Genomic DNA, 27663 nt, shown 5'->3' on the forward strand with positions numbered 1-27663 from the left:
AAAATGATTCTGTTGAGCCTACAAGATGAGAAGTTGATTTTCAGGACTTTTCTTCTTTCTGTGGTTCTGAATCCTGTTTCATTTCCATTGTATCTTGATCATTATGATATATTTGATTACATACGGTAACCATAAAAAAGATTTAGTTTAATCTAGGGTGCTTATGGTAGCCTGTGAGTTTCAGTCCCTTTGAGGTCTTCATTACTGAGAGAGATGGAAGTATTCAACTCAAGGAGTCAGCTGAAATCGTGGCTATGTGTTATTATACCACAAAAGGAGATACTTAATGGAGACATGGGGCTTATCCAGACAGGCACCTTTTATTTCATTTCAATCTCTATCTTGACATCTTTGAAGTGTCCAAGCTACAAACAGTGTACTCTCCAGGGAGGCTTTCTGCAAATTAAAATATTGAAAATGGGGGTGACGGATTTTGCGTGAAATGAGAGGGCAAGACTAATTGTAACTTGAAAGAGAGTGCCTAATTCAATTATTATGATGACTTAGCTCTTGATTATTTTGACTAATTGTGTGAGTAAATCTAATAAATTCCATCCAAAATTAATAGGTGACAGTACATGTACACCATTCTGGCTTTCATCATTGAAAATTACATTGAACTACTTGTATTTTGAATTCAACATTTTTGTATTGTACCATTACTGAGTGTACTCTAACTTGATGTTGCTCAAAAGAGTGAAATGTACATTGTTTAAATTAACTGATTGCAACAATAACTCTTTTTTCAGTGACTCTTCTTACAGTGGAGCACCTCAAGGAGACCAATCCCATTCAGATAGAGTGGGGTGACAGTACTGCACTCAAGATCTCTGAGTAAGTACACAGTATATTGCACCGTGCCCGCAGGGCAGGCAATAAGAGCCATACATGTAACTCTACCACCCCTTACGGCTGAGTATTGCCAACGAGCCCTTGATGTTACGGATGAACTTGCCTGCTGTTCATAGAATTCACCCGATAAAGTAACGGGTTTACCACAGGTGAAAAGATCAAGGCTACAGGTAAATCAAAACTTAATGACAGCCATGGTATGTGGATTTGATTTGAGAAAATAGAGTCTATGAACAGGTTACAGAGAAGGAAAGGTAAGAGGGGTAGGGGCAGAGCAGGGACATGGGAGGGGACTTTACATTGCTTTGATTATTGTGGTAGCATAACATTTATGCTTTTTCCTCTTGAGTTCTTCTACATCTACAATCATGGGCAAAAGTCTTGTGACAAATTTGCACTTTTGGCACTTTTGCGCTCGTGCCAGACGTAAATACAACTATTGCTAGATATGTCTTTACTCTGTTTGAGAATGGTGCTGCTTTTAACAAATTGTGAAGTCCCAGAATGATGGCGTTTTTGCTTCTGTGAGGGATGACAACCAGACAACTTCAGTGGACAAAAAGAAGAAACAAACAAAATTGATCAAAATCTACCAATCATAACCCACAGATGTGACCCATTCTCTAGCATGACCAAGACTTGAAGTATAGTTTCCCGAAAGGTCTCTACTTTAGGCAAAAAGACACGACTGATCGATGGCTGTGGGGGAAAACACAACTACATGTATCAGTTGAGATTTACATGTAAAATGTTAGACTTTGCATGATCAAAAAAAAATACAGTTGTAATTAGTATTAAAATAACGTGTACAGCACTTGTCATATTTTTGCATTTTTACAGAGACCTGACACTGAGCAACGACCATTCCGTAGCAAGATATCTCGCTCGTTGTTATCCAGCACTGGGTCTCTATGGTAAAAACGCACTTCAAGCATCTGAGGTGAGCAAAGTGTTTATCACCAGCCTAGCTTACTCTTAAAGCTGATGGTAATTAAGGTACACTGCTGGTACATCAGGGCAGACTTTGGATTGTTTGTAACAGTGGGTGAATTGAGAGAAAAAGTGGATACTTGATCAGCTGGGTCTAAGAAAAAAAAATACGCAGAGTAGCCTGTACTTTCATTACTCTATATTGTTTGTCTGGTTTCCTTACACTTGCATGTACATATGGACCATGCTACTATCTGTCACCTGTCAGTTATCTGACACAGGCAAACCTTTCCTTACAGATACCTCTAATAATGAGGATTCCCCTATATTATGGGCAGCTGACTTGGTCTTAGCAGAGAAACTACATGTATGTAGAATTGATAGCATCTCTTTCGCTACATTATGGACTCCTCCATAATAGAGACACCTGGCTCTGGATCTTTTCTGTCTGGTTCCAGTGTACTTTTGTGAACTGAGAAACTCAAAATTTAATTTCGTGCTCTGAGTACTGAATACACTGTACATTGTACAACATTTTCACTGTAGCCTTGTTGTGGTCTCCAATAAGCTTTTTGTACAGTGAAAACATTAACCGTTGCATTGATTGTGGTGCAGACAGATGTACAGTGTACAAGTCAGGTAGATATATAGATCTGGTATTTTTTCAGGTTGATCATTGGCTGGAATTCACTGTGAACTCTTTGGAGAATGCTAGTGATGTCAACAAGGCACTTCAGTGCCTGAATAAGAGTCTTGCACCAGTTGCATTCCTTGTTGGACATTCTGTGACATTAGCTGACTTTGCTGTGTGGGGAGCATTGAAAGGTTTGTGATAATTAGGGAAGTCAGTCATTGTTTAGAACTGTGAAAAGTGCAAATGAATACTTCTCTGGTTACATATAAATGTAGCTGTGTCAGGGGTGACTAACTTTTACCTTTGGGTGACTGGAAGAACTTACTTTTTCCATATTATCTTAAGTGCGGGGTTAAGCCCCTCATAGTTTTTCTTAGACCACAGCCCTGTCAGCTTTGTTGACACAGCCTGTTGCCTTTAATATCGGTTATATACAGGTTTGTCATTTATAAGTCAACACTCTCAAAGCAAACACCAGTATAAGGCAGACCAGATTTGCTTGCTGGCCCCAGCTGAATCTCACATTATTTAATTACATGTACTGTGAACTGTTTGTGTAAATTGTCACCTCTCTTAGGTGAACAACTGGAGTTGGTCCTGCAGATATCCTCTTAAGAGAATGGGTTATGTATTTCAGTCTTCTTCAAGCTTTTTTCCTAGACCACTTTGGATCAACACTTACACCAAACAAGCTTCACAGCTCACAGTTTAAAACTGGGTTTTACCTACATCATGTAATTATATTAGAGAACTGTAAAAGTCTTGATAAGATGAAGTTAAGTATTATATGACTTGTATAATATACATGTACATTCCCTACAGTAATGTAACATGAGCACTCAAAGTGAAGACTGAAGGTGTTAGTGGCCGCGTAGTTACCATGCTTCACTCTGGATGGGGCAGTTTGAGTTTGAACTGGGGAGTGAGACTGCGATGTACTACACCTACATTAAGCATCCATCCAGGGGAAGTAGTCTAAATGCTCCTAGTTGCTTCATGCCTCCGAAACTGGAGATACAGGGTGTAGCCACCAGTCTGATGAACGACATGGCTTGTATATAGGTTTTCCCTTACATGTAAGTACACTGTACACACTAAAGGGGCCCAACAAACCAGAGCGCATCCCAGTTTCCACAGGATGAAGCGACTTGGAGTTGTATCTCTACCCCCCTGGATGATATGCTAGTCCATGGCAGGTTAAGTTACCATTCCCCCCCCCCCCCACCCCGAACCAGCTTTTGTCACATAGATAGCCTTTACTTAACTAATATGTATATTCACCAGTACTCATTTCTTGCAGTGAGTGGTAACATCGAGAAGCTGATAAAGCCAGGGAGCTCTTATGAGCATGTCGCACGTTGGTTGACATTCTGCGGGGCACAATCACCATTCTGCAATGTATCTGAGAAACTTCCAAGTCAAGCACAAAATGACAGTTCTCAACTTGGGGTGAGTGGTCTTCCGTTGGTGTTATTAGTAGTTAATTATTATTAATTATTAATTATTCATGTGTCACTGATAATTATACTAAGAGTAATTTTTCACTGGCTGAGTGAAATGAAATAAGTGAAAAATGTTTTTCTCACACACTGCTGAGGCCTGGGTATAGGTGACTCATGTGACCGATGGGGTGTGTACATATAGTTGTTTTTGTTGCATCCACCATTGCCGACTTTCCCACCCTCCCAACCAAAGATTGTCATACAATATCAGTATAATGTACAAGCCTTGCACGTTGTTTGTTATTTCCAGTCTTAAGCGTAATGCTATTTGTATTACAGCTTTGATTTTACAATAAAGATCAGGTGGCGGCAGTCAGCTTGACATGGCTAATCAGTGGTGTGTGAGAAATTAAAATAATATTGACGGTTATTCTTGGAGTCATTTTTCTGGTAGTGATTACAAAAGACTCCTGTGACAATGAGATGTCCAAATGTATCTCATTTATTGCCTCTCGACAGAATTGAAACACAAAATCCTGCGGATTGACTTTAAATAGTCTCATCTTGAACGGACACCTGTTTGCCTTAGATACTGTGATGCACAGCATGTAAGCACAGTGTAATACTGTATTAATTGACCTGTAAGCTGTACATGCTGATCTCAAAGTTCCACTTTCACGAAAGTTTGAATGAGTTACATATACGATTCACCCAAACTTAACCAGATACTTGACATCTAATAGTCATGTGACGTTTTCATTGATTCTCTATGCCTACTTTTCATTGTACGAGTAATGTTCCTTTTGCTGTTGTTTAGACAAAGATGAAGTCTGAGGGCAAGTACGTCAATCTGCCAGGAGCGTCCCAAGGAAATGTTGTTACACGATTTCCACCTGAAGCTAGCGGGTAATAATCAATTATTCCTCAAACGTGTGTTGGACATCAGATGGTAGATAGTCAATGAGGTGCATAGTGCTGAGTTGGCTAGAATCATCTCATATCTGACAAGCATGAGTGGAATAATAATTATTATTTTTAATTATATATATACATATAGAAAACTAATCAAAAATAGAATAAAAAATAAAACACCCCAAAAACGTACGGCCATCATGGTGGTATACCATGATGGCCAATGAAAACTCTTGAATTGCATTATCCCATGATCCAGTTTTTTTAAATAATGGTTAATACATGACTGCTGTTTTTCAACCTCGATTCCAGGTCCTCTCTCCTTTGCTGACAGTGGAGGCCTAGGAGAGAGTGTCTTGGATCAGGGTTGGCTGTTTCTGCCATTTTTATAGCCACAGACCCCACAAGCTCTTGCCTGTAGCTTGTTTTATCTGGCAATGAACGCTTGCTGATAAAATAAATGTGTTTATACTTCAGGTATCTCCACATCGGTCATGCCAAGGCTGCTCTGTTGAATCAGTATTACAAGAACATGTACGACGGCAAAATGATCATGAGATTCGATGACACTAATCCAGCTAAGGAGAATGCTGAATTTGAGAAGGTGCGTTAACACGTGCACTCTATTTCTATGCAGTATCGTAAGGTGAAGCCTTTGAGCCAGACCGGTTCGTAGCTGCTGAAGCTTATCCCGCATGAAGCGGCTAGGAGTAATTCTGCTCCCCCTGGACGGGATGCTAATCCATCGCAGGTCACTCCCCCGGAATTTGTTAGGTTTCCCCAACAACACAACACAGTGTCCCTTGCCAGGGCTCGAACCCGGACCGCTCGATCCAGGGACGAGCGCACTAACCATTGCACAAAAGAAAGCAGCTTGTTGTTAATTTAAGTAGGATTTTTTCCTTCATATTTAGGCGGAAAATTGAGTTTAAACGTAAATAAACACTTAACTTGCGTGCGCGTTTACTGAGAATTGATCCAAGATAATTGAATATAGGGCGTATGTTACTTTTTTTTTTTTTTTTGATAAGGTCATCCTTGAGGATCTCAAAATGCTTAAAGTCGAACCAGACCAGTTCACACACACCTCAGACCACTTTGACACGATCATGATGTATGCCGAGAAAATGATCCGCGAAGGGAAAGCTTATGCGGACGACACTCCAGGAGACAAGATGAAAGAGGAGAGGGAACAACGCATCAAATCTGCTAACCGAGACAACTGTGAGTTTGCTACATATACAAATGTATCATTTTCAGCTGTGTGTTTCGTTGGAAAAGAAGTATGTTTTAATCATCTACACCACATGCCAAAAAATTCGGACGATTTTACTTTCGGATAAAAACGTGTCGGATGATAAAACCGTCCGAAATTTTTAAGCGTCCGAAATATTTACAGTGCAGTATAAAACTTTTTAATACCTCCAAAGCCCGCTAGTTTCCTATATGGAGCGAATTCTAGTTGATACACTACTTGAGGTACGTAACGGCCTGGTGGTATTTTTCTTATTTTCTCGTACAAGCAGAATTCGATTCGGACAAAGTCTTTTCCGCTACAGAGAGTTGTCTCTCTGTTGTGTCAAAATGGTTAACAACTTGCAAAGGTTAGATTGGGTGCATACAGTCACTTGTAATAACTCAGTCACTACGTCAGAAAACGAGGGAATACATTCATTAGAACTAAAAACTCACAAACCATTTTACAGGTTAAAGCACAAGAAAGTTTCTCGGCCCAAATTCACCGAGGCAAAATTTGGTTACCTTGAACTTCTAAGTTTGCCTTGTGACAACGAGCTTCTTTGATTTTGGTGCACAACTTGAACACAGTTGTTTGACGCTAGGAATTTTTCTCAAACCTGTCAGAGTAGACTATTCCTTCGCGCTAACTTGAAAAAAATTGAAATCACTGGGAAGATGATATTTAAACAGCAACCGTGAACGCCTGTGAATTCCTTTCTTGTTGTTGGTTGTTAATACTTTGATGGCCAACCTTCCAGTCATCATTCTGTTTGACTTACATGTAAATGTAACGTTGTGTCAAAGATTTTTAATGTACTTACATTAAACCCCCGTCGTTCGTTCTTTCACAATACTGCAAACGTCCATTTTGTTTCCTCAGCTGTTGAGAAAAACCTCGAAGTCTGGGAAGAGATGAAGAACGGAACTGAGTATGGTCAGAGATTTGCTCTCAGAGCCAAGCTTGACTACCAGTCGGAGAATGGCTGCTTAAGAGATCCGACAATTTACCGGTGTAAACCTGAGGAACATGTGCGAACTGGATTGAAATACAAGTATGTCCGCCATGTTTGCTTTCTCTTTCATCTGCACCTAATATTTCAGCCAGTGCGCGTAGATCTTGTTTTTTGTCTAGTGTACTGTGTTTAACCAATCGACTCCCGGATTTTTTTTTTGGTAAAAACGCATTTTTTAGACCTATTTGACATTTTCAGCACGGATATATGAGCTAAATTAGCTCCAATCTGCTCCAAAAGACATTTGCAACATTACCGCATGCCTTTCTTTTCACTAGCATCGCGTTTTATGAGATTTTTGCTCTGGCATGTGCACAAATCAAAATTTTGGATGAGAGAGTAACCTACGTCGACTCGTTGGGCTTTTTTTATTATTTTTTTTTCTGCTTTTCCTTTTTCCTACTTTTCTTATCTCTTTGCTGCAGTGATTGAGCTTCTACTGGTTTCCAGTTCAACTTTCCCGCGAAAGCATCATCGAGACGTGAAATTCTTACTACGGAGTTGCCAAGTGTAGTTGAGGGAAATTTCGCTCCGAGTTTTTCACTCAAATTTCTAAGCATTTCCGTGCATATTTCACGCTTAATTGACCCAGTCACTCTAATCTGTATGTCATTGGAAAGATCTTATCATATATATCATTAAAAATAGATTTAATGTCATTTGCATTTGAAAAGACTCCCCGCATTAGCCTCGATTGTAAGCTAGTTCCAGTCCAATACCGAGAATACGAATATGGTCTCTTCTCAGGGAGGGGTAAGTTGTTGTAGCCTATAAAACTAGTAACAGGCCCTTGCTCCAAGACTGGTGAACTAATGACCTTATTATTTTATCAACAGGGTATACCCCACGTATGATTTTGCCTGTCCTATTGTGGATAGCATCGAGGGGGTCACACACGCTCTGAGGACCACAGAGTACCATGACCGGGATCCGCAGTATTACTGGTTTATTGAACAATTAGGTAAAACTTACCTTCCCTGGATCTGTATCAATTTTAAAGGAGCTACGTCATAGTTTGCGCATCTCGACAGGTTTAGTCTAAATTTTTCAAATTCGTCGTTTGTAATCCGTGGTAATCTTCTCCATCCTTAGCCATCCTTGTTCCATTATAGTTTATCATTAGCTCTTTGGTGTTTTTCTTTCTTAGGAAACTAATTACTTCAGATTTCCTTCAATTTAAAGGTAATTCTGTACGCAGCCAAAATAACTCAAAGAAGGGCAATTTTTATTCGTATGCCCGGGAAGTTAAAATCGTACTGCTAAGCTCTACGTGATAAATCTATTTGCGTTCTATCACGAATGCTGTTCTTTGATTGGCCACGACACTCACTATCTATTCTGTTGTAGATAGTGAGTAGCCTAGCAGTGTGCGCTTGTTAACAAAATGGCGGCCGCTTCTTTGCGTTTTCGAAGTGTGTGAACCTGTCTTGTTGTTTATACTAAAACAATTAGTTTATTCGGTCTCGATTTCTATGCGTGATAGTTGACTCAGGCTGTACCTTCGTTAAGTATCACGCGGTAGATATCTCAGCTCATCTAATTGTTAAATATATTCATAGGTATCAGAAAGCCACATATCTATGAATTCAGCCGACTCACTCTGCAGAACACAGTGATGTCAAAGAGGAAGCTGACTCATCTTGTTGATCAAGGCTACGTTGAAGGATGGTGAGTCTAACGCAAAGCAAAAATAAAAAAACAAAAACAGACAAACAAACAAACAAAACAAACCTAAAAAGGCAGTATAGCGTTGTAAATAGACTGCAATGTTGTGCACTAAAAGGTCTTGTCCTGTTTCCAAAGGCCATTCCCCACAGTTGCCTCTGGCGGCAATAAAATGTACTTTTGTGCGATCGTAGATTTGGAAGTTTCTTTTTAATGGTTTAATCATCTTTAGGGACGATCCAAGATTTCCAACTGTTCGCGGAGTGTTCAGGCGAGGAATGACAGTGGAGGGATTAAGAGAATTTATCGTATTACAGGTACATTTTGAGTACAGTTCTTAAACACTCAAAGGAGCTAGGTCACGACTTCGCATGTTGAAAAGTTTTTTTCAAGCTCGTCGTTTGTAATCCGTGTTAATCTTCTCCATCTTTGACCATCTTTGTTCCTTTATGGTTTATTATTACCTCTTTGGTGTTTTTCTATCTAAGTTAACTACCATTTTCTGGTTTCCTTCACCGTAAAGGTAATTTTGTAAATGGCCAAAATAGCCCAAAATGCCGTGACCTAGCTCCTTCAAGAGAGGGAAATACAGCGGTTTTCGAGAAAGGTTGTCCAACCAAGGTGCAGAATCATACACGTTATACCGAAAGGTATTTTGGGTACTCGCATTTTCCCATTGCTTTATCAAAGTTCACGGCGTTTAAACCCAAATGAACGAGAAAAGGTAATAAATAAAGTTACGCATGTTTTTTTTTTCTTCTGTCGGCGGTGAAACACGTCCCACGAACTTCAATCATTCAGTAATTTTATGCTAAACAACTACCGATAACACTTCTCGGCTTTTTCGCGGACGGTTTTACTCTTTCGTAGGGCAGCGTTTCTCGAAATAGCTGTATGCTGATGTGGTGTAGTCGCTTTGTGTTATAGACAACGGGACTTGCGATTAATGAGCTTTACCAGGCTGTGGTCTAAAAAAAATTTCGAGGAGCCCAAAGGTTCCTAACCATAAAATCCTGGGTGCCCGGCACTTCAGCGTATATGCCGGAAAAAAGTGCGTTTTTCCAGCCGCCCAAAGGTAAAAGTAAGTTACCTGTGGCACCTGGGCGCTTCTAGAGCATAGCCCTGACTGCGTTCTGGCAGCTCCAGTTGCTGGGATTAGAGCAGACTTGAACTTTTTAATACGAATTTTGCAATTCGGGTCCTCTCCAGTCAGTTCCAATGACGTGCATTTCGTTGCATAAAAAAATGCACTAAAAACTGATTTTGAATTTTTGTCGTTATTTTAGGGTTCATCAAAAGCAAATGTTCACATGGAATGGGATAAAATCTGGGCTCTCAACAAAAAGGTTTGAGACATATTCACTTTATAATATCACAACAGTGTAGGAAAACATTAGTACAAACTAAAAGCACTGAATATGTTTTGCTACACCCCCAGCCAAGTTGTCGTGTTTCTGTAAACCTCCTTGTTTCTATAGGTCATTGATCCCATCGCTCCAAGATACACAGCTCTTCTGAAGAACGAGGTTGTACCCGTCTTTATTCCTGAGGCAGAAGAAGAAATGAAAGAGTGTCCGTTACATCCCAAGGTTTGTTCGCCCTTGCTACTACCTATCGCTGAAATGTCGAACGACGCGTTTACACGAGGAATTTTGTGTCAACGTGTGAGACTTTTGTTGCGCTTAATCGCGCGTCTGAACTAGCCTCGATTTTTTGCCGTGATTTCTGCGCGATTTTGACGCGACTTCATTGCGATTTAGCTCGATTGCACTGCAATTTTAGCACGATCGATTACACTGCGATTTTGCTGTGATCTCGCTGAGTGATGTTAAGATTTTCAGCGCGTTTTCATTACGTTTTTGAGTGCAATTTCATTGCTTTCTCCGTGCGATTTCAGTGCTATTTAAGTACAATTTCAACGCGATGTCCGTCAGCGCAATTTCTCGCCTTATACAGTACAATGGCTCTTCGTGTGCCCTACACATGAAACTACGTTTTCTCCATCTTACTCTGCAAAACAATAACCAGAAATAACCAAATTCTGCGTTCTTTAGAGAACGTGAATATCATCGGTGAATTATTTCAAGTTCCTCTCTGAGCTGACGAGTAAATTCCTTTATTTATATTAATTTTGTTTAGGGTAATAAACGGTTTTGATTTGGACTACCTTTACTCTCTCTCTTCGAGTACCACCCCCCTAGTCCGTGCCTGACAGTTTGCGTATCTGTCCATTCAACAGAATCCCAGTGTAGGTAACAAGGAAGTATGGTATGGCCCTAAAGTTTTCATTGAAGGAGAGGATGCTGTCACGCTATCCGAGGGTGAGATGGTCACGCTCATGAACTGGGGTAACGTCAAGATCACAAAGATCAACAAGTAAGTAGCGTCACGGACCACGCATCTTGAATGAAACATCATGTAGCTAAAAGTTTTCGTAATCCTTCTCAATCTTTCCGAATCTTAACCATGTTTGTTCTTGTTTGTTATTTTGAGTTTTCGTTTTGAGGGCATTTTTTTCACAGCGTAAAGAATGGTTATATTGTTGTTTTGCTTTTTGCAGGGCCCCTTCAGGAGGTATCACATCAATGGAAGCACAGCTACATCTCGACAACAAGGTAGAACACAAGTTTAGCAGTTTTAGTTCGGCCCTTCAATACAATTTTTTTGTCTGTTGAATCGGTTGCAATTTAGCTGTCATTGGAACTTTGGGAATACAGTCACCTCTCATCGGCGACTGTCGGCCAATCTGACTGGCTAGACTCAATACGACCAAGTACTTTATTGAGGTAAAAGTAAAGTTTGCATACAAGCAAAGTGTCCCATCAGGGCGGTGCTCATCTCCGGTTTCTGTAGCATGAAGCGACTAAGAGTGTTTCTACTCCCCCTTGGATGGGATGCTAGTCAATCGCAGAATTCGCCGGCAACCATTTATACACCTGGGTGGAGAGAGGTACTGTAAGAGTTGAGTCTTGCCCAAGAACACAACACAATGTCCTCGGCCAGGGCTCGAATTAACCCGTACATCTCGATCAAGAAGCGAGCGTACTGACTATGAGGCCACCTCCTTCCTCTTTAAGGACCTTCTTCATTATTACGTGTAATCCTCACCTTTTTGAAGATACAAGTGTCATCTTAATTTTTCCCTCGCAGGATTTCAAGAAGACCACCAAGTTAACATGGATAGCAGAGTCCGCCAAAGCACCGCTGCTCCCAACAATCGCGGTCCAATTTGATGACGTCATTTCTAAGCCAGTGCTCACGAAGAACGATGACTTCAAAGACTACATTAACAAGGATTCTAAGGTGAGACCTGAAGTTCATGGTAGAGTAATATAACGGTAGAATTTGACACTTTAGTCCAAACTTCAAATCCACTCAACTGAAGCAATACTCCCCGCGCAATGGTTGGTGTCACAAGCCAATTCTATCGCAGTTGAACTCTTTATTTATGTAATCACTGGAAACTTTCCCAGGAACTTTCCGTGCCATTTGTCCCCGTTTTAAAATTTTCGCATTTTTTTTTTTTTGGGTGAATGGAAAGCGCCTTACCTCTTTTGTTCCGATAAATTTGCACGGCAGCTGGCCACGTGAGTTAAAACTCTATTTAATCTCACCTTTTTCTTGCGATTCATAGCATGAAACAGAAATGTTGGGGGATCCTGCCTTGGCCTCAATTCAGAAAGGAGACATAATTCAACTCCAGCGTCGAGGATACTTTATTTGTGACCAACCCTACGAGCCACCAAGGTTTGTGATCGAAATTGAATTTCTCCATACAGGATCAATATAGGTTCAAGCTGACAGGTGATGAGAACAACGTAAATGATCAACCAGCGGGTATAATTGTTTGTGAGAAGAAAGTAAAATTAATGTTGATGCTTTTCTACTCGTTTTTAGCCGGTACACAGGCCGCGAGAGTCCATGTATCCTTTTCTCTGTTCCTGATGGCCACACGAAGCCCTCGCCGACTGGAGGAGCCAAGACTAAGGTGAGCATGTCGCTATTAGAGTACTGCATTATTTCACTTTCATTCAGGTCCACGGATCCATCGATTGAACAACTACTGACAAGAGAAAATGATGGTCTCTTGCTACTGAGCAGTGGACGATTTTTAGTAAGCCAGGCCATTTACTTGGTTCATATGTGACACACGTCCTGATTACTGCTAGGATCAGCAATGTCGAAAGCATCGCGTGTGTGATAAATGATAAAAGGTGATAAACTGTCAGCTCAGTAAATAAATGATAAAGATGACATATTCATTTGTCAAGAACGCTGGAGATTGAAAATATCAGTCCCCGAGCGTGATTCAAACAAATGAGAAGAAAGGCTCGTTCATTTAATGATATATGACCCAGTTCTACATTTGGCTCCAAGGTGAACCACACGCACCACAAGCTTGTCAAATTTGGACCGTCTTCGACCTTATGTTGTCACTTCCTCGCCTTCTTTGGTGTCTGACATGTCCCTCTAAAAGTCGAAAATGTTGCAAAAATAATGCTGAGCAAATTGGGTTTTTCTATCGGTCTTTCCTAGGCCTAACTATTCGCCAAAAAATCCATCCGGATTATCTCCAGAAAAGTTCAAAAAATCTCAGAAATGATTCTGAAACTCTCATTTTCTTTTTCTTTTTTGCTAAAAATCTCAAAATTTTTAACGAAAAATATCAAAGAATTTTCCGTCAAATCTCGAGAATGCGTCTGAAAATCTCATCAAGGGTCAAAATAAACTAAAGGTTAAACAAAGCCAATGATATGTTTTCATTTTAACTTATTAGGACGTGATGAATTCCCCTTAATCAGCGGACATGATAGGAGATACCACCGTACTCTTTTAAAGCTTGCCAAAATGCTTCTACAGCCTTTTTTTGGCTCTAAAAACTCTAAAAATCCTTGAACTTGCTAAATTTCTCTGAAAACTTCCAGACTTTCTAAAAATCTTTTCAGCGTCTAAAAATCTACAAAAGAAGCTCGGATTTTTGTAGCGAAGCCTAGTCTTTCCTATAAAACGGCTCTTAAGTTTTTCTCACTTTATTCCCCCTTAGTTCTTTTTCTTTCTCTGTGCTTCTTTTTAGAGAGCCTTTTTACGGCGTAGGGCTAGTTTGGGGAGATGAAGAAATGTCGCTTCTTTCAAAACCTCGCGTCGCTGTTTCTGATATTGGAGGAAGTTCAAGCGTGACATGTTAGAAATAAAATTGCTGAAAAGTCGTCGAACCTTTCTTTACAGTCATTTCATTTCCGTAATACGGGCACCTCTGTGAATAAACGAAGATATTTCCGTATCATGAGGCGGAATAAACTTGAATCTAAATGCAAGCGTTTCGTTCGACGGTTCCCCTGAAACTTATTTTGGCGGAAAGTAAAACTTCCGGTGGACTTTCAATCAGGCGTTCCAAAGACTTCCGGTTCTGCGGTCTGGCCCAAAAGGACTGGAATCTACTTTTTGTTTGGTGTATCCACGTGGAAGTTTTCACGCGGGTTTGTCGACTCAAAAGGTATTTCCTGTGTTATTTAGTTAATTTTCTCTTGCTAAAGCAACATTTTGAACAGTATTGTACGTTATCCAGAGTTCAGGAATGCTTAAATGCCCGCCTGATGTTGAAATAACCGTTCTGTTGCGATACGGACTCGCTTTGACAAAATTCTCGGCGCTACAGAACGGTGATCATTGTTTCCATCGCGTGATTCGGAAATAAGTACTTTGTCTCCAGAGAACGCGAACATTTGCAGAACGTCGTTTTGTTCTCGTTACCATGTAAACTAACGAGTGTTTCATCGATTGTTTAAAAAATATGATTTACAAATATTGTTATGTTTAGTTTTGTTGTTATCGTGTGCTGATAATTCGTAATTTTAACCAAATTGTCCATGATTCACCTCCGTCAATTCCACTTTGATTTTATGGCTGGAATTTTGAAGAATAATTTGTTTCCCCTCCCAGATTATAGGATTATTGGCCGTCAGTCGTTTAATGAATTCTGTGAGCACGTTAAATTTTGATTTAAAATTTTATTGTCGGACACTGATACAGCTCGACAATTTTTAATTACCGGCTTTACATTTACACAAACTTTTTTGTGGCAGACTTCGTCAGTCCGAAAGTGACATGTCAAGAGATTCGAGTTTGAATAATTATAAGTAAGTAGTAAATGCTAATTAGTATGTGTGCAAACAACAGAAGCAAGCACGAGAATTACAAAGATTAATGGAGGGGTTTTCCCAGAGGATATGCAAAAGCTTTTATCTTGAGCTGGAAGTTCCGGCTTGATGTACATGTATATGCAAACATTAACTGTTAGGACGTAAGGAACAGCAGTGCTCAGAATTCTGTAGATGTTTGTAGATGTCAAGTCTCAAGGACACAATATGGTATTGTCACTAACAATTTATCAATATTCTTTCACCCCTTCCACTCCCAGTTACGTGACATTGGATATGCTACAATCATAGACTACAATCAACTCTTCGAATCGATTTTATTATGCTAAAATAATTAAGCTAATATAAAGCTGTCGGCTTCTCGATTGCAACATGGAATAGAATCGTAAAACTTTAAACCCGACACTAACAACATTTTCCCATCAATTTTAATTCATTTATTCTTCATTTACTTCCCAAATGTTATCTCCTTTTTTTTTATTCCTTTGCACGGTGTTATTTTAAATGATTGCCATAAAACAGGTTGATCAATCTGCGATACAGTACACATCCCTACCATCAAGGCATGACAATCACTGAACAAAATTGTGTTATTCTGTGATTAAATTTTGATACAAAGGCTCTAAGGTCAATGGATATTTAAGTTGCTCATCCATTATTTTTGTTTTATTATTGTTTGTATATTTGCATATTTGTTTGAATTTTTTTTTCTTTGTCAGTTATTCAGAAATCACTTTATTCTCATAGACTAGTTAGTGGCTACTGTAGACTTCAAATCCATCCAATGAGAAAATATCCGCCATAGACAGCCTCTCCAAATTGTTGGTGTTTGCAGACCAAATAGACACAAACTCAACTGTACATGACATTATTTCAACCACTTAAGATCGATCATTGTTTTCAAAGTTCTAAGCATAATTTTGTCCCATGTCATGTCTGGTACACAGGAAGCAGGAGGCCACAAAAAAGGTGAAAAGAAAAGCGAGAATAAAAAGAAAGATAAAGGATCAAAAACCAGCGCACCAGTCATGAATGGAACAGATGTTGCCAAACCTGTTGTATCACCTGAACAAGTTGAAAAACTTAAAGGAGAAATCACTGTCCAAGGGGATAAAGTTCGTACCCTCAAAACAAGTGGGGCAGCAAAGGTATGGAGCTTTTTTCAATATACATATAAATGCGGGGATATACACGTTGTCGTGATATATCTATGCAGTGAATAACTATATCATGTTCAGTTATTAGGAAAACACAAAGCAGTGAGCTGAATTTAGCAGGTTCAAACCTCTCATGAGTGGACTTGCTTAGGGATGTGAAACTTCTTGAATTAGAGAGACGTTCTTGCTTATAGGTGGTAAAAAACTGGAGTTTGTGGATGGTTTTAAGACTAAATGACTTTCTATGGGCACTATTGGTGTGCAAGATGTGTCTATTAACAGAGGTTCAACTGTGGAATTGAATTCAAACCAAAGTCAAGAACTAGTTTTAGTTGCTCTGGTCAGACTCAACAAGGTTCTAAGAACCCTTGGGAATTTCTAACAGAATGTTCATAACTAAAAATAAATTATTATATATACATGTATAGCAATTTCCTGACCTGTAATTAAAAATAGGAAGGTACATACATACATACATATATACATACTTTATTTGCAACTCTCCAAAGGGGCTTTTCAGTTACAAAAGGAATAAAAAAGATAAAAATACGTCAACTAAAATGAGTAAACAAACTGGGTAAGGAGTCTAAAATTAATTACAGTATAAAGATTTAAAAATTTACAAAGTTTAAAACTGAATATTAAGAATTTACATTATTAACATTTAAAATATGTTTGGTCAAGTGTCCCTTAAAAGCTTTCACAGAAGGTAAACTTTTCAAATCATCACTTAGCTCATTCCAGATTTTTGCTCCGCAATATGCAAATGATCTTTGTCCGGTAGCCAATCGGCAACGTGGAATGTTTAAGTCATTACTCTGTCTGGTGTTTCTTGTAGCGATTTGAGATCGGAAAATGAATTTATCAATCAAGTAGTCTGGAACAAGATTATGAATACATTTGAAAGTCATCACAGCGTCATTTATGTAGAGTCTATCGCTGACCTGCAGCCAATTCAAGGATTTGATGCCTTGTGAGATATGGTCGTACTTACGCAGTCCCAATACAATACGTGCAGCAAAATTTTGCACCAACTGTAATTTCTCGATGTTAGACTTGCTTGTGTTCGACCAGACTGTAGAACAGTAAAACAGCTTACTGAAGATAAAAGAATCCATAAGTAGAAGCAATGTCTTCTTATCCAATAAATGCTTTATCCTGTTTATTTCTATCAGTTTGTGCATGCAGTTAGAAGCTGTTTTTGTTACGTGATCGCTGTAAGTTAAAGATTGATCAAGATAAAGACCAAGGTCTTTGGCGACAATGACGGGATTGATTTCTTTTCCAAGCATTAAGACAGGTACTGCAGGCAATTGGCGGAGAAGTTGCGGCACACCAATAAACAGAACTTTGGTTTTGTCCGGGTTAATTAGAAGAGAATTTTTGCAGCACCAGACACAGATATTTTTTAGATCCTCATTCAAGTTGTCGATTGCAGTAGTTGTATTAGTTGAAGGAAAAGATAAATAGAGTTTGTTATCGTCAACATAGCAGGCAGATTTGCAGTGTAGAGGGACAGACAACAGGTCATTTACGTAAATAGTGAACAGAACTGGTCCCAGAATTGATCCCTGGGGGACACCATATTTCAACGGAAGTAGGTCGGAAACAGTGTCATGGATGCGAACTCGTTGGCAGCGGCCCGTAAGATAGCTGTGAAACCAGTCCAAGCTTGGAGAGGAGACACCAAGTGCTTGCAGTTTCTGCAATAGAACAGTATGTGAAATGCTGTCGAAGGCCTTTGACATGTCCAGTAACACTACAACAGACACTTTTTTGTTATCCATTGCCAGCAACAGGTCATCTGTAACACACAGAAGGGCAGTTTGGTAACAAGAATTGCTAATGATACACTTTTCTGAAATCATGGCTTAATTATTTTCTTTAGGAGGAAGTTGACGCAGCAGTTGCAGAGCTTTTGAGACTAAAAGCAGACTACAAGAACTTGACAGGAGAAGATCTTGCTGGAGGTGGGAAAGGAAAGAAAGACAAAAAGAAAGAAGCTGGAAAAGAAAATGACAAGAAAAATGCTAAACCTTCGAAGAAGGAGGAGAAAAAAGTGGAGCCGACAAATGTTGAGAATGGTGATACAGAAAGTGGGGCTAAGAAAGTGTAAGTACATGTAACTGTATTTAGTAAGTTGCCACAAGTATGGGTGAAAGAATAGATTCCAAGTCCTTGATGGCAGTTGAGCCTTTACATGTAGATTCTTTACATGTAGATTCTTTGAAAGAAAACATACTAACTGTATTTCTATCAAGTTCAACATGTAATATAAATCTACTAGCATTCTATCAAAAAGCTCGTTTGCTGATTGGCTTACAAAACCATTTTGATTTGCCGATTTACAGGACCTTGTTGGGTATGCAGGCTAGAAAAGAGGAAAATCTAAGTGACTGGTTTTCACAGGTAGGGTTATGTCTTTATTGTCAGTAGGCCTCCAATAATTATATCTTGCATCTAGAGCACTAAGTAAAAGTTTACATGTATACATGTATGTTATTCTAATCTTCAGTACTTTTCATGTGAACATACATGTACATGTAAGTTTCAAAATATTTAATATTCTCCTAACCCATCACCATAGATTTCTTGTAATATTTATTCTCACGACTGAGAATTAAGTGTTTCATCAGTCCCAGTTGGTGATTTCCTTTATTATCATCACCTGTGTGACAGTGCAATGAGGAAGGAGATACCACTCAGGCATTGTTAATTTGGTAGTGAAAAATAAAATTATTAATTTTGATACGTCATCTGATGACTTATAACTATTTCCAGATCATTACAAAGTCGGAGATGATCGAATACTATGACGTTAGCGGATGCTATATTCTAAGGCCTTGGTCATATGCCATATGGGAGCGTATAAAAGGTACACATTTAAAAAGAATGAATGGTTACACAATTTTTAGTACTATCAACAATGCTCTCAAGAAAAATCCTATGTCTTGTGAGGGTCTGCATGAGTGATGTGCCAAAATTTTAGTAGAGCTCTACATATTTTTTGCTTACACTTGTACCCAGGTTGGACTTGGGGTATATGGCACTCACAAATAACATTTTCAACCAAAGCACATTTTTGGTCCAGAATTTTAAGTGTCTATCTTGACAGGCATGTATTTATAATTTATGCTAGTTTTAATTATTTTTGCTGATGAACAGATTTTGCCCAAAGTTAAATCATGAAACTCCGAGATGATGGCCGCTCAGTAACCCCCTCAGTCAAACCATGAGTTTTTGTCAGGCTGGTCGTATTCAAAATTGACATTATCATTGGCAGTGGAAACGACCTTAAATTTTAAATAAAACAAATTGTGAATTTATTGATATTTTGTGATGTGTGCAAAACTGTGATCAGAAGTAGTTAGAGGTTGCAGTAATATACAGTAATTATGAAAATTTAAAGACTGTTAACAGTCACTGTGGTAGATTTGATACGTTCTTATAAAAAATTTTTATTGCCTTTTTTCCTTGCAGATTTCTTTGATGGGGAAATAAAAAAGCTTGGAGTAGAGAATGTTTATTTTCCAATGTTTGTGTCTCAGGCTGCGCTGGAGAAGGAAAAGACCCATATAGCAGACTTTGCACCAGAGGTACATATAACAAAAATCATTTAAGTACAACAATAGTAATCATTAACTTACAGTACAATCTTAAATATTCCATCTAAGTATCAAGTCTACAAGGTTTGAAGTAATCTAAAATAGTCATTACCCTTCCCATCACTTGTTGGGATGCAAATTATGTGGCCTCATGGTTAGTGCGCTCATCTCTGGATCGAGCATTCCAGGTTCGAGCCCTGGCCAGGGACATTGTGTTGTGTTCTTGGGCAAGACACTTTACTCTCACAGTGCCTGACCCAGGCAAACTGAATGCTGGGGGCAATCCTGTGATGAACTAGTATCCCATCCAGGGGGGAGTAGAAATAGAAGTTACTTTGTGCTACTCAAACCGGGATAAGTGCCAGCCTGATGGGCCACTTGGCTCATATGCAGACTTTACCTGACCTTACCTTCCCATTACTTGGACTACGACTTAAGTTATTCTTTGCTCTCATAACATTCCTGAACTGTTACAGTGGGGAATGTTTTAAGGATAATGCATTGGATCACTGCTATAGACATGGATGTTTTCTTCTACTCAAGTTGTCAGAATGCAATTTGTTGACTGTTGTTGTTTACATGTAGGTTGCCTGGGTAACAAAATCGGGCCAGTCTGAATTAGCAGAACCAATAGCGATCAGGCCGACAAGTGAGACAGGTAAGCTGAACTTGCATGTCCACGTACAGATAGAAGTAGGACATCATGCTAGACTACTGTAACAGGTAGTGAAATGTTGAATTACAAGTATTGTATAGAACATTATTTTCCTAAATCTTTTCTTGACAGTAAATTGCCAGTCAGTTGGAGACTTTTTGTCTTGCACTCTGTTTATGGCCATCACATTGTGCTGGTTGGCAAGATAGAGCAAATTAAGCTAGGGCGGTGTATTGGGTATCTACTGTAGCTAAGCTTGCAAATTGGCAACCTGAAAACTGTTAGAGAGGGAGGGGGTGGGGGGGGGGGTGGGTGGGGTAGAAAGTGGATTAGCTGTGAGCACCAGCATTATCTATCTGATTGTGGTCGCTAGGAATAAAGCTTACCATATCTTTATTCTCCCTTTATTTGTGTTTTCAATTTGCACAGTTATGTATCCAGCATATGCAAAATGGATCAAGTCACACAGAGATCTTCCCTTAAAACTCAATCAGTGGAATAATGTTGTGGTTTGTAGAAGAACCTGCTTATAACTTCCTGAACTTCTCGTTTTCTTCCAGATGTGTTGTTTGTTTTATGAAAGTTGCAACTTTCATTTTATGTAATTTTTGTTGCTTTTTGTTCTTAGAGATGGGAATTTAAACATCCTCAGCCTTTCCTTAGAACTCGTGAATTCCTCTGGCAGGAAGGTCATTCAGCTTTTGCCACTTATGATGAAGCAGTTGATGAAGTAAGTCTTAAGAGCTTATTTAACACTCAACACTGAATCTTTTAGGGCCTGTTTACAAGGAGGGAGGGTTACCCCAGCAAGTGGGTCACCCTAGCACTCACACATTTCCTCTTTTTTTCTTCATCGTGCTTACAAGGCAGCTATGGTTACCCAGGTAGGTGGGTTACCCTATCTGCAGACTAGGGTTCCCCTGGCAGGTGGGTTAACTTCTCCCCTTGTAAACACTCTGAGTAGGGTTAACCCGCCTACCTGGGTTAACTTTCTAATTGTTTCCAGCCGCTTTGAGTGTAACCGTGTATTAAGTTGTTCCGGGTTGTAGGGTTACCCTACCTGTGAAATTTTGCTAGTAAACCTGGGCTATCTTTTGCCCCCCAGCTAGGGTTAACCCGCTTGCTAGGGTAACCCTCCCTCCTTGTAAACAGGCCCTTAACCTCCTACTGTACATGTATGCAGCCATTATTTTGATCAGCATGCAAATCTTCTCCCCAGACAGTTGCTCAAATATCCACACAATGCCACACAGGAGACTGATAATTTTAAGGTTGCATTTGCCCAAGCACGGAGTATGATTAGAAAGCTGTGTTTACATGTAACTGTAGAATAATAAGCAATTAGTTTGCTTTTACACTACTATCATGAAAGTAAATATTACTCAAAATACTTAAACATATAATTCATCACACAGTACTTTGAAGATGTTAATTTGCTTTTAATCAAGTGAGAGACATTGAACAATGGCTCATGAAGGCAAAACCAAGATTTTAAATATAAAATACTGTACTACTTTTAATTAGTGATTTGATACATGTGTAATTTTAGTGATTGTTTTTCTTTCTTGTTTTTTTTTTTATATTTTTTTCTATTTATTTATTAGTTAAATTGATCCAAACCAGGTTATTTTTAAATGATTACATGTATAGAATGATTATTTGTACTTGAACGCTGTTTTTACTTTGTTGACCTCTTTTTGTACAGGTTTACACCATTTTAGATCTTTATCGTCAAGTTTACACAGATCTTCTGGCCATTCCAGTAATAAAGGGAAAGAAAACCGAGAAGGAAAAATTTGCGGGTGGTGACTTCACCACCACAGTTGAAATATACATTTCAGCCAGTGGACGAGGAATTCAGGTGTGTTCATGTACATGTGTGACCATTCCCTGGGGGTTACCCTATACCTTTTTTCCCTATTTATTGATGTCCCATGACTGTCTCAGATCTGCCTGATAATTAGTTTCCAAGTTCAGAAAGTGAACTATTCTTTTCTCAAATGAAATGAAGTGTTTTAGTTCATACAAAGTATTTTGTAAAGGGGTTCAGTTTTGAGATTTTACAAGGCTAATCATGAAGAATCTGTGTGTTTATCAATGTGATAGATTTGATAAAAACCAACACTTGAGCAGTTTCATAAATAACGTGATTTGAAGCTAGTGTGGTGATTTTTCATTTTAGGGTGCTACATCTCACCATCTCGGACAGAATTTCTCCAAGATGTTCGAAATTGTGTTTGAGGATCCTGACCCAACGATACAGGTAAGCTGCACCTTAGTTCTACCAGGAGTGCAATGATGTACAGTGGAACCTCGAGTTAACGAACCTCTATATAATGAAGACCTCGACGAAATAGTAAAACGTATGGAAAAGAACCCCAGTCCCTTGGCCCTTCGTTTTCCTGAGGTTACACTGTACAGTACTGCTCTGTTTTGATTTGAATTTCGCTTTGTGTGGTTTTGTTTGAGCTGGGCTTGTGCTTTGTTTGCGTTGAAGAAAACGCACTGGCCTTTTCCTTCGAGTTAAGGGTGCGTTAAAAACGCGCGTACGTGCTTTATTTATTCTTTTGTATTCCATTTGCAGGAGAAAAGATTTGTGCATCAGAATTCCTGGGGTCTTACCACACGAACAGTAGGTGTAATGGTGATGGTTCACGGTGATAATAGAGGACTTGTACTGCCTCCTCGAGTGGCTTCTATTCAGGTACTGTAACTGGCCCTGACCAAACCCTATAATGTACATCACACATAAAACTTCTGCAAAATAATAACAGTTGTTGATTAGTTTTCAACAGCGGTATTTAAGCTGATTACAATTATAAACAAGGTGATTTGTGGCCCTTTGAATAAAGCATCGAAAACAGGTTCCATTGCATTGAAAAGCCAAGTGCTTTGGTTAGCACTAGCTTTGTTCAAGTTAGTGTTTGTTGTTGCTTGTTGCCAGATTCAACATCGCTTTTAAAAGATCATAAAGTTGCAACTGTAGTTTATATTAATAATCTTAAAGGTGTGAACGAAACAAGGAAGATCTGTTTAACGAATTAATCCGGCAGGCAAGCGAAACGATACCAGCTGTCAGTTTACATTCAAACTATTGGAAATTTGGAGTATAGCATCAGTAGGGAAGGTCAAAATTAGGACTACAATGTACATCAGTAGACAGTTGAATAGAATATGCTTGCTGGGCCAAGTAAGGTGTTCTCAGCAGGATGGGGTTTAGGCTTCAATTTTTGTCCTTTCACCCCATTCAGCTAAAGGTTAACCTCTAAAGAAAGGTTACATTCCGCCCTTTAAGAACTTTCTTCTGTGCTTTCTACAGGCTGTAATCGTTCCGTGTGGATTGACAGCAACACTGCCAGAAACCGAAAAGAACAGGCTCTTAGACAAATGTAAAGAGTTGGAGGACAGACTCAAAGCTGCTGGAATACGAGCTAAGGGAGACTATAGAGATAACTATTCGCCCGGCTGGAAATTCAATCACTGGGAATTAAAGGTATTCTGTTTTAAGTTCACCCTTTCTTGAAAGGTTCGAGCCCTAGCCGGGGACATTGTGTTGTGTTCTAGGGCAAGACACTTTATACTCTCACAGTCCCTCTCTCTACCCAGATGTATAAATGGGTACCGGCAAATTTAATGCTGGGAGTAACTCTGCAATGGACTAGAATCCCATCCAGGTGGGAGTAGAAATAATCAAAGTCGCTTCATGCTGCAGAAACCAGAGATAGGCGCTGGCCTGATAGGCCACTTGGCTCGAAGGCAGACTTTACCTACCTACATGTACCTTTCGAGAAGAAGGATGTCTTTAGTTTCTAACGTTGGCTGTATTTGTTACCATCTCTGTACAGGGCGTGCCTCTTCGTATTGAAGTTGGACCTCGTGACTTGAAAGCGGAACAGGCGGTTGTTGTGCGAAGAGATAATGGAGACAAGGTCAGTGTAAGATGCATTCTTTGCGAGTTTCGTCCTTTAATTCTTTTTAGCCTGTGACGATAAAGTTTCGTGTTTGTGATCCGTACAAGGCAAAGTACAGTAGAATCTCGACTAGTTTATCGAAGCTTTCGAACCCTCGATTTCTCGAACCCCCGATGACTTGAACCAAAATTCGTTTCCCTATGAGTTTCAAAAAATCGGGATTCTAGTGAAGTCCGTAAACCATGGCCAAACGCGGATAACAGTTGCCGAAAGCTTAAATCTCGTCAGCTACATACATACTTCTGTATCATTCCAGTGGGTTCAAATTTGATAAAACCGGTACCAAACTACATGTAGGTACGTGGTCTCGTATGGTTGCCTCGCAACTTCTTTGATTACTTTACATTAACTTGCTGGAATTTTCTTTCTAAAATTATTTTGATAGTTTGACTCCTTGTGCTTTCTTTCACTGACAGCAAACTATCAAGCAAGCTGGTATAGAGAAGTACATACCGGAAATGTTAGAGCGTGTTCAGGCTGATATGTATGACAGGTATATATAACGTAAGCTCGTAATGTCAGTGACTCATAATGAAATATTTTTCGGAGTCAATCTCGTTTTCTGAGGCTGCGATGCTTTTGGTCATAGCAAAGAGATCATTGCGCGTTCGGCCACTGCTGACCGAAGACGTGCGGGGTCTTGGGACTAGATTGCTTTGCAATGTGTTATCATATTGGTCAATTGGCTTTTGGCGCGGAAAGAGAGAAAGAAACAAACAAACAAACAAACTTAAACAAAAGCAAACTTAAATTGTTTATGCGAACCGAAGATCATTAATTTTCGTTTGCTTCGTATTTTAACTGCAGTTTATACTTCTGCCACTACGCATAATCTTAGCTTGCTATTCTTCCTGATTTTATATATTTTCATTTTGTCCCCGTTCATGCGCAGAGCCAAGAAAGATCTTGACGCAAATCTTGCTGTAGCTCACACGTGGTCAGAATTTAACTCAATGTTGGATAAACAGAAGGTTTGTTCTTGATAGCACGATGTGGTAGTAAATTTCTCCTTACGATATCGACACATTGCCAAGAAGACAGATGAGAAAAAGGAATCTCATCAAGTAGAGGTTATTGTCTTGATGTGCTACCAAATTCTCAGAACTTTCCGTACGATATATGAATGGCCTCTTGTATCGAGAGTTGATATTTCAAGCTTAAAGGCTGAAACGTTTGTAAGCCTTTGTGCTGGTACGTTTCCTTTTTCATCTTGTAATTTAGTACGTTAGTTAGTTCTCTCTGTTCCAGGAGACGTATAAGGCTCCAACCAGCCCTGTCTTGTGTCACGTGCCTGGCCGGCCCACGCCTCTTCTCTGCACTCCTTTTTCCACTGTCCTTATATCTCAGCATTGTCCACGAAAAATGTTATTTTTTAACATTATTATTTTTGATAAGTTTCTGGTCATTTCAGATAATCCAAGCACCGTTTTGTGGCGATGGTGATTGTGAGGGCAAGATCAAGAAGGACAGTGCGAGGTATTGCATTAAGTTTTATGTAACGTATTAAACACGAAATCAGTGATCGTGTTTGACCGCATTTCCAAACACCAGGAAGAGAGCTGAAAATACTACACGTAGCGGAGCATTCAGTTTTGACGAAATTCAAGGTGTTCCAGAATGTGGTCAAACACTGTCTTGATATATCTTGTCAATGAAAACTAATATAAGAAAACCAAACTAAGGAGAAAATGTACTAACAAAGTCGTAGAAATCTATACCAGTTAAGATCAGATGTGGAAACACCGTCACGGTGACTGGAAAATAAGAATTATAAGGAAGTCATAGTACTATTAATTGTGGTGTGTGATATTGGAAGAAAAAAAAGATTTTTGTTATCGAATGCAGTTGAAATTCGAATTATGCCCTCTCTTTATAAAGAACGACCAGGATTTGTCCGTTTTACCGTGCCTCGATCTGCCTTCTACACTTCCTGTGTCACTGCAAATTTCCTAAAATGATCTTTTCAGTCAGAGCGCCCTGTTAATTGTGCTCCCAATCTGGCCCTTATAGATAGGTTTAACTGGATATTTTCGTGAGCGTTTGGGTTTTTGTTTCCTTTTTCGTTAGGGACCAAGATTTGGAACCTGGAGCGCCATCAATGGGAGCAAAGAGTTTGTGTATTCCGTTTGACCAGCCCATGGAGATCACCGCTGACACGAAGTGCGTGTACCCGGAATGCGGCCAGGCAGCCAAGTTTTTCACGCTGTTTGGCAGAAGTTATTGAATCTATTCCAGCTGGACCAGACTGAGTTTCCTCTACAATCTTGTGAAATCAAATTCAATCGTTATTTCGATGTCTCTGTCTCTCTCGACGTGAGAGAGAATAAATTATACAACATGGCAAATTGCCAGCTATGTTGGTGAAGTTTCTGCATTCCTTAAAAATACTGCGAAAATCAAAATTAATCTCTAGGGGTTTCAAATAATGCAGCAAATCAAACAGATTTGTAGGCCAAAACAAGCGCAAAAAACCGTTGGCGTGTGCGGGAAGACGTAGCTATTGTCAAACGCGGGAAAACATGTAACGGGTGTCAAAGAAAGGAAAACGTGTAACCGCCTTCAAGCGCGGGGAAATGTGCAACCGTTTGAAAACGCGGGAAACGTGGGAGAAGCACGTGACCAATGACAAGTGCGGCGAAACGCAACCGATGATTGTATTTTGATTTCGCATCGCGGCTTTACACGAGGTCTTAAACTGCATTACTTGAAACTCATAGTAAACTAGAACTTAACCCGAGTTTTGCTGTAGAACTGTATTTAGGTATTTTTTTTACTTCCTAAACTTTTTCAGACAATAGCACTACATCAGAATTGACTAAATATTAACGTGTAAGATTACACTGAAGCCAAAGGCCGTAATAAATATTTGACAACACAGCTGTCCTTGTATTGGGTTTTAAGATTGTAGGTTGTTCAGATTTTCTCGGGGACACTGTTACTTTGCTTCGTACGATCCCTCAAAGCTAGGGCCGAATAGAACGGTAAATGAAAAGAGCTGTATCACTGAATCAAACTTTGCTTGGAAACAGGAGGCTGTGCCGCTCCACGTCTGGGTGAAGATAAGAATGTCTTTGGCAAAGTGCTATAAATATACACTATAATAACGATACATGAAGTATCTAGGGGCCGGCGTTGCTAAGCCGCTGACGCTAAAAAGTGCAAAAATGGCGGTGATTTTGAACGCGGCATGCTCAAAGTTTTCGCGTTGCCTTGATGCCATTTCTTGGTGAGTTGTTGTCTTTCTTGTTTTAATCTCTGTGCGTTCATACAACCAGAAAGGGTTTGTAGAATATGTTCACGACGTGGGACAAACTTGTATTCTTGGTTTTCACCAGTCATGTGATCAAAACTAAAAATCGTAACCATTCAATAAATAAATTCAAGAATCTAGGATATGATAGATGATTGCTATATAAACAACCTCGCCAAG

General features: G+C 39.4%; 1 protein-coding gene across 1 annotated transcript in view; it reads left to right on the top strand.

The window, feature by feature from the left end:
• LOC145469696 (bifunctional glutamate/proline--tRNA ligase-like) overlaps window positions 1-27138 on the top strand; it is a 28159-nt gene extending 1021 nt beyond the window's left edge. Inside the window, exons 2-36 of the mRNA XM_081453478.1 lie at window positions 750-834; window positions 1693-1792; window positions 2451-2607; window positions 3717-3865; window positions 4676-4764; window positions 5248-5374; window positions 5802-5994; window positions 6890-7061; window positions 7859-7983; window positions 8582-8690; window positions 8920-9004; window positions 9974-10033; window positions 10166-10276; window positions 10927-11063; window positions 11248-11302; window positions 11838-11990; window positions 12322-12434; window positions 12585-12675; window positions 15793-15993; window positions 17891-18114; window positions 18354-18411; window positions 18784-18877; window positions 19483-19598; window positions 20193-20265; window positions 20692-20771; window positions 20891-20992; window positions 21968-22123; window positions 22445-22525; window positions 22847-22966; window positions 23582-23755; window positions 24108-24191; window positions 24650-24726; window positions 25126-25204; window positions 25645-25709; window positions 26301-27138. Of these exons, the coding sequence (XP_081309604.1) occupies window positions 750-834; window positions 1693-1792; window positions 2451-2607; window positions 3717-3865; window positions 4676-4764; window positions 5248-5374; window positions 5802-5994; window positions 6890-7061; window positions 7859-7983; window positions 8582-8690; window positions 8920-9004; window positions 9974-10033; window positions 10166-10276; window positions 10927-11063; window positions 11248-11302; window positions 11838-11990; window positions 12322-12434; window positions 12585-12675; window positions 15793-15993; window positions 17891-18114; window positions 18354-18411; window positions 18784-18877; window positions 19483-19598; window positions 20193-20265; window positions 20692-20771; window positions 20891-20992; window positions 21968-22123; window positions 22445-22525; window positions 22847-22966; window positions 23582-23755; window positions 24108-24191; window positions 24650-24726; window positions 25126-25204; window positions 25645-25709; window positions 26301-26457 (4052 nt within the window). The 3' untranslated portion in view covers window positions 26458-27138. The remainder of the gene's footprint in view (window positions 1-749; window positions 835-1692; window positions 1793-2450; window positions 2608-3716; window positions 3866-4675; window positions 4765-5247; window positions 5375-5801; window positions 5995-6889; window positions 7062-7858; window positions 7984-8581; window positions 8691-8919; window positions 9005-9973; window positions 10034-10165; window positions 10277-10926; window positions 11064-11247; window positions 11303-11837; window positions 11991-12321; window positions 12435-12584; window positions 12676-15792; window positions 15994-17890; window positions 18115-18353; window positions 18412-18783; window positions 18878-19482; window positions 19599-20192; window positions 20266-20691; window positions 20772-20890; window positions 20993-21967; window positions 22124-22444; window positions 22526-22846; window positions 22967-23581; window positions 23756-24107; window positions 24192-24649; window positions 24727-25125; window positions 25205-25644; window positions 25710-26300) is intronic.
• The last annotated feature ends 525 nt before the right edge of the window (window positions 27139-27663 follow it).

The sequence above is a fragment of the Orbicella franksi genome, chromosome 15 (assembly GCF_964199315.1).
Source record: "Orbicella franksi chromosome 15, jaOrbFran1.1, whole genome shotgun sequence".
Classification (NCBI taxonomy): Eukaryota; Metazoa; Cnidaria; class Anthozoa; order Scleractinia; family Merulinidae; genus Orbicella; species Orbicella franksi.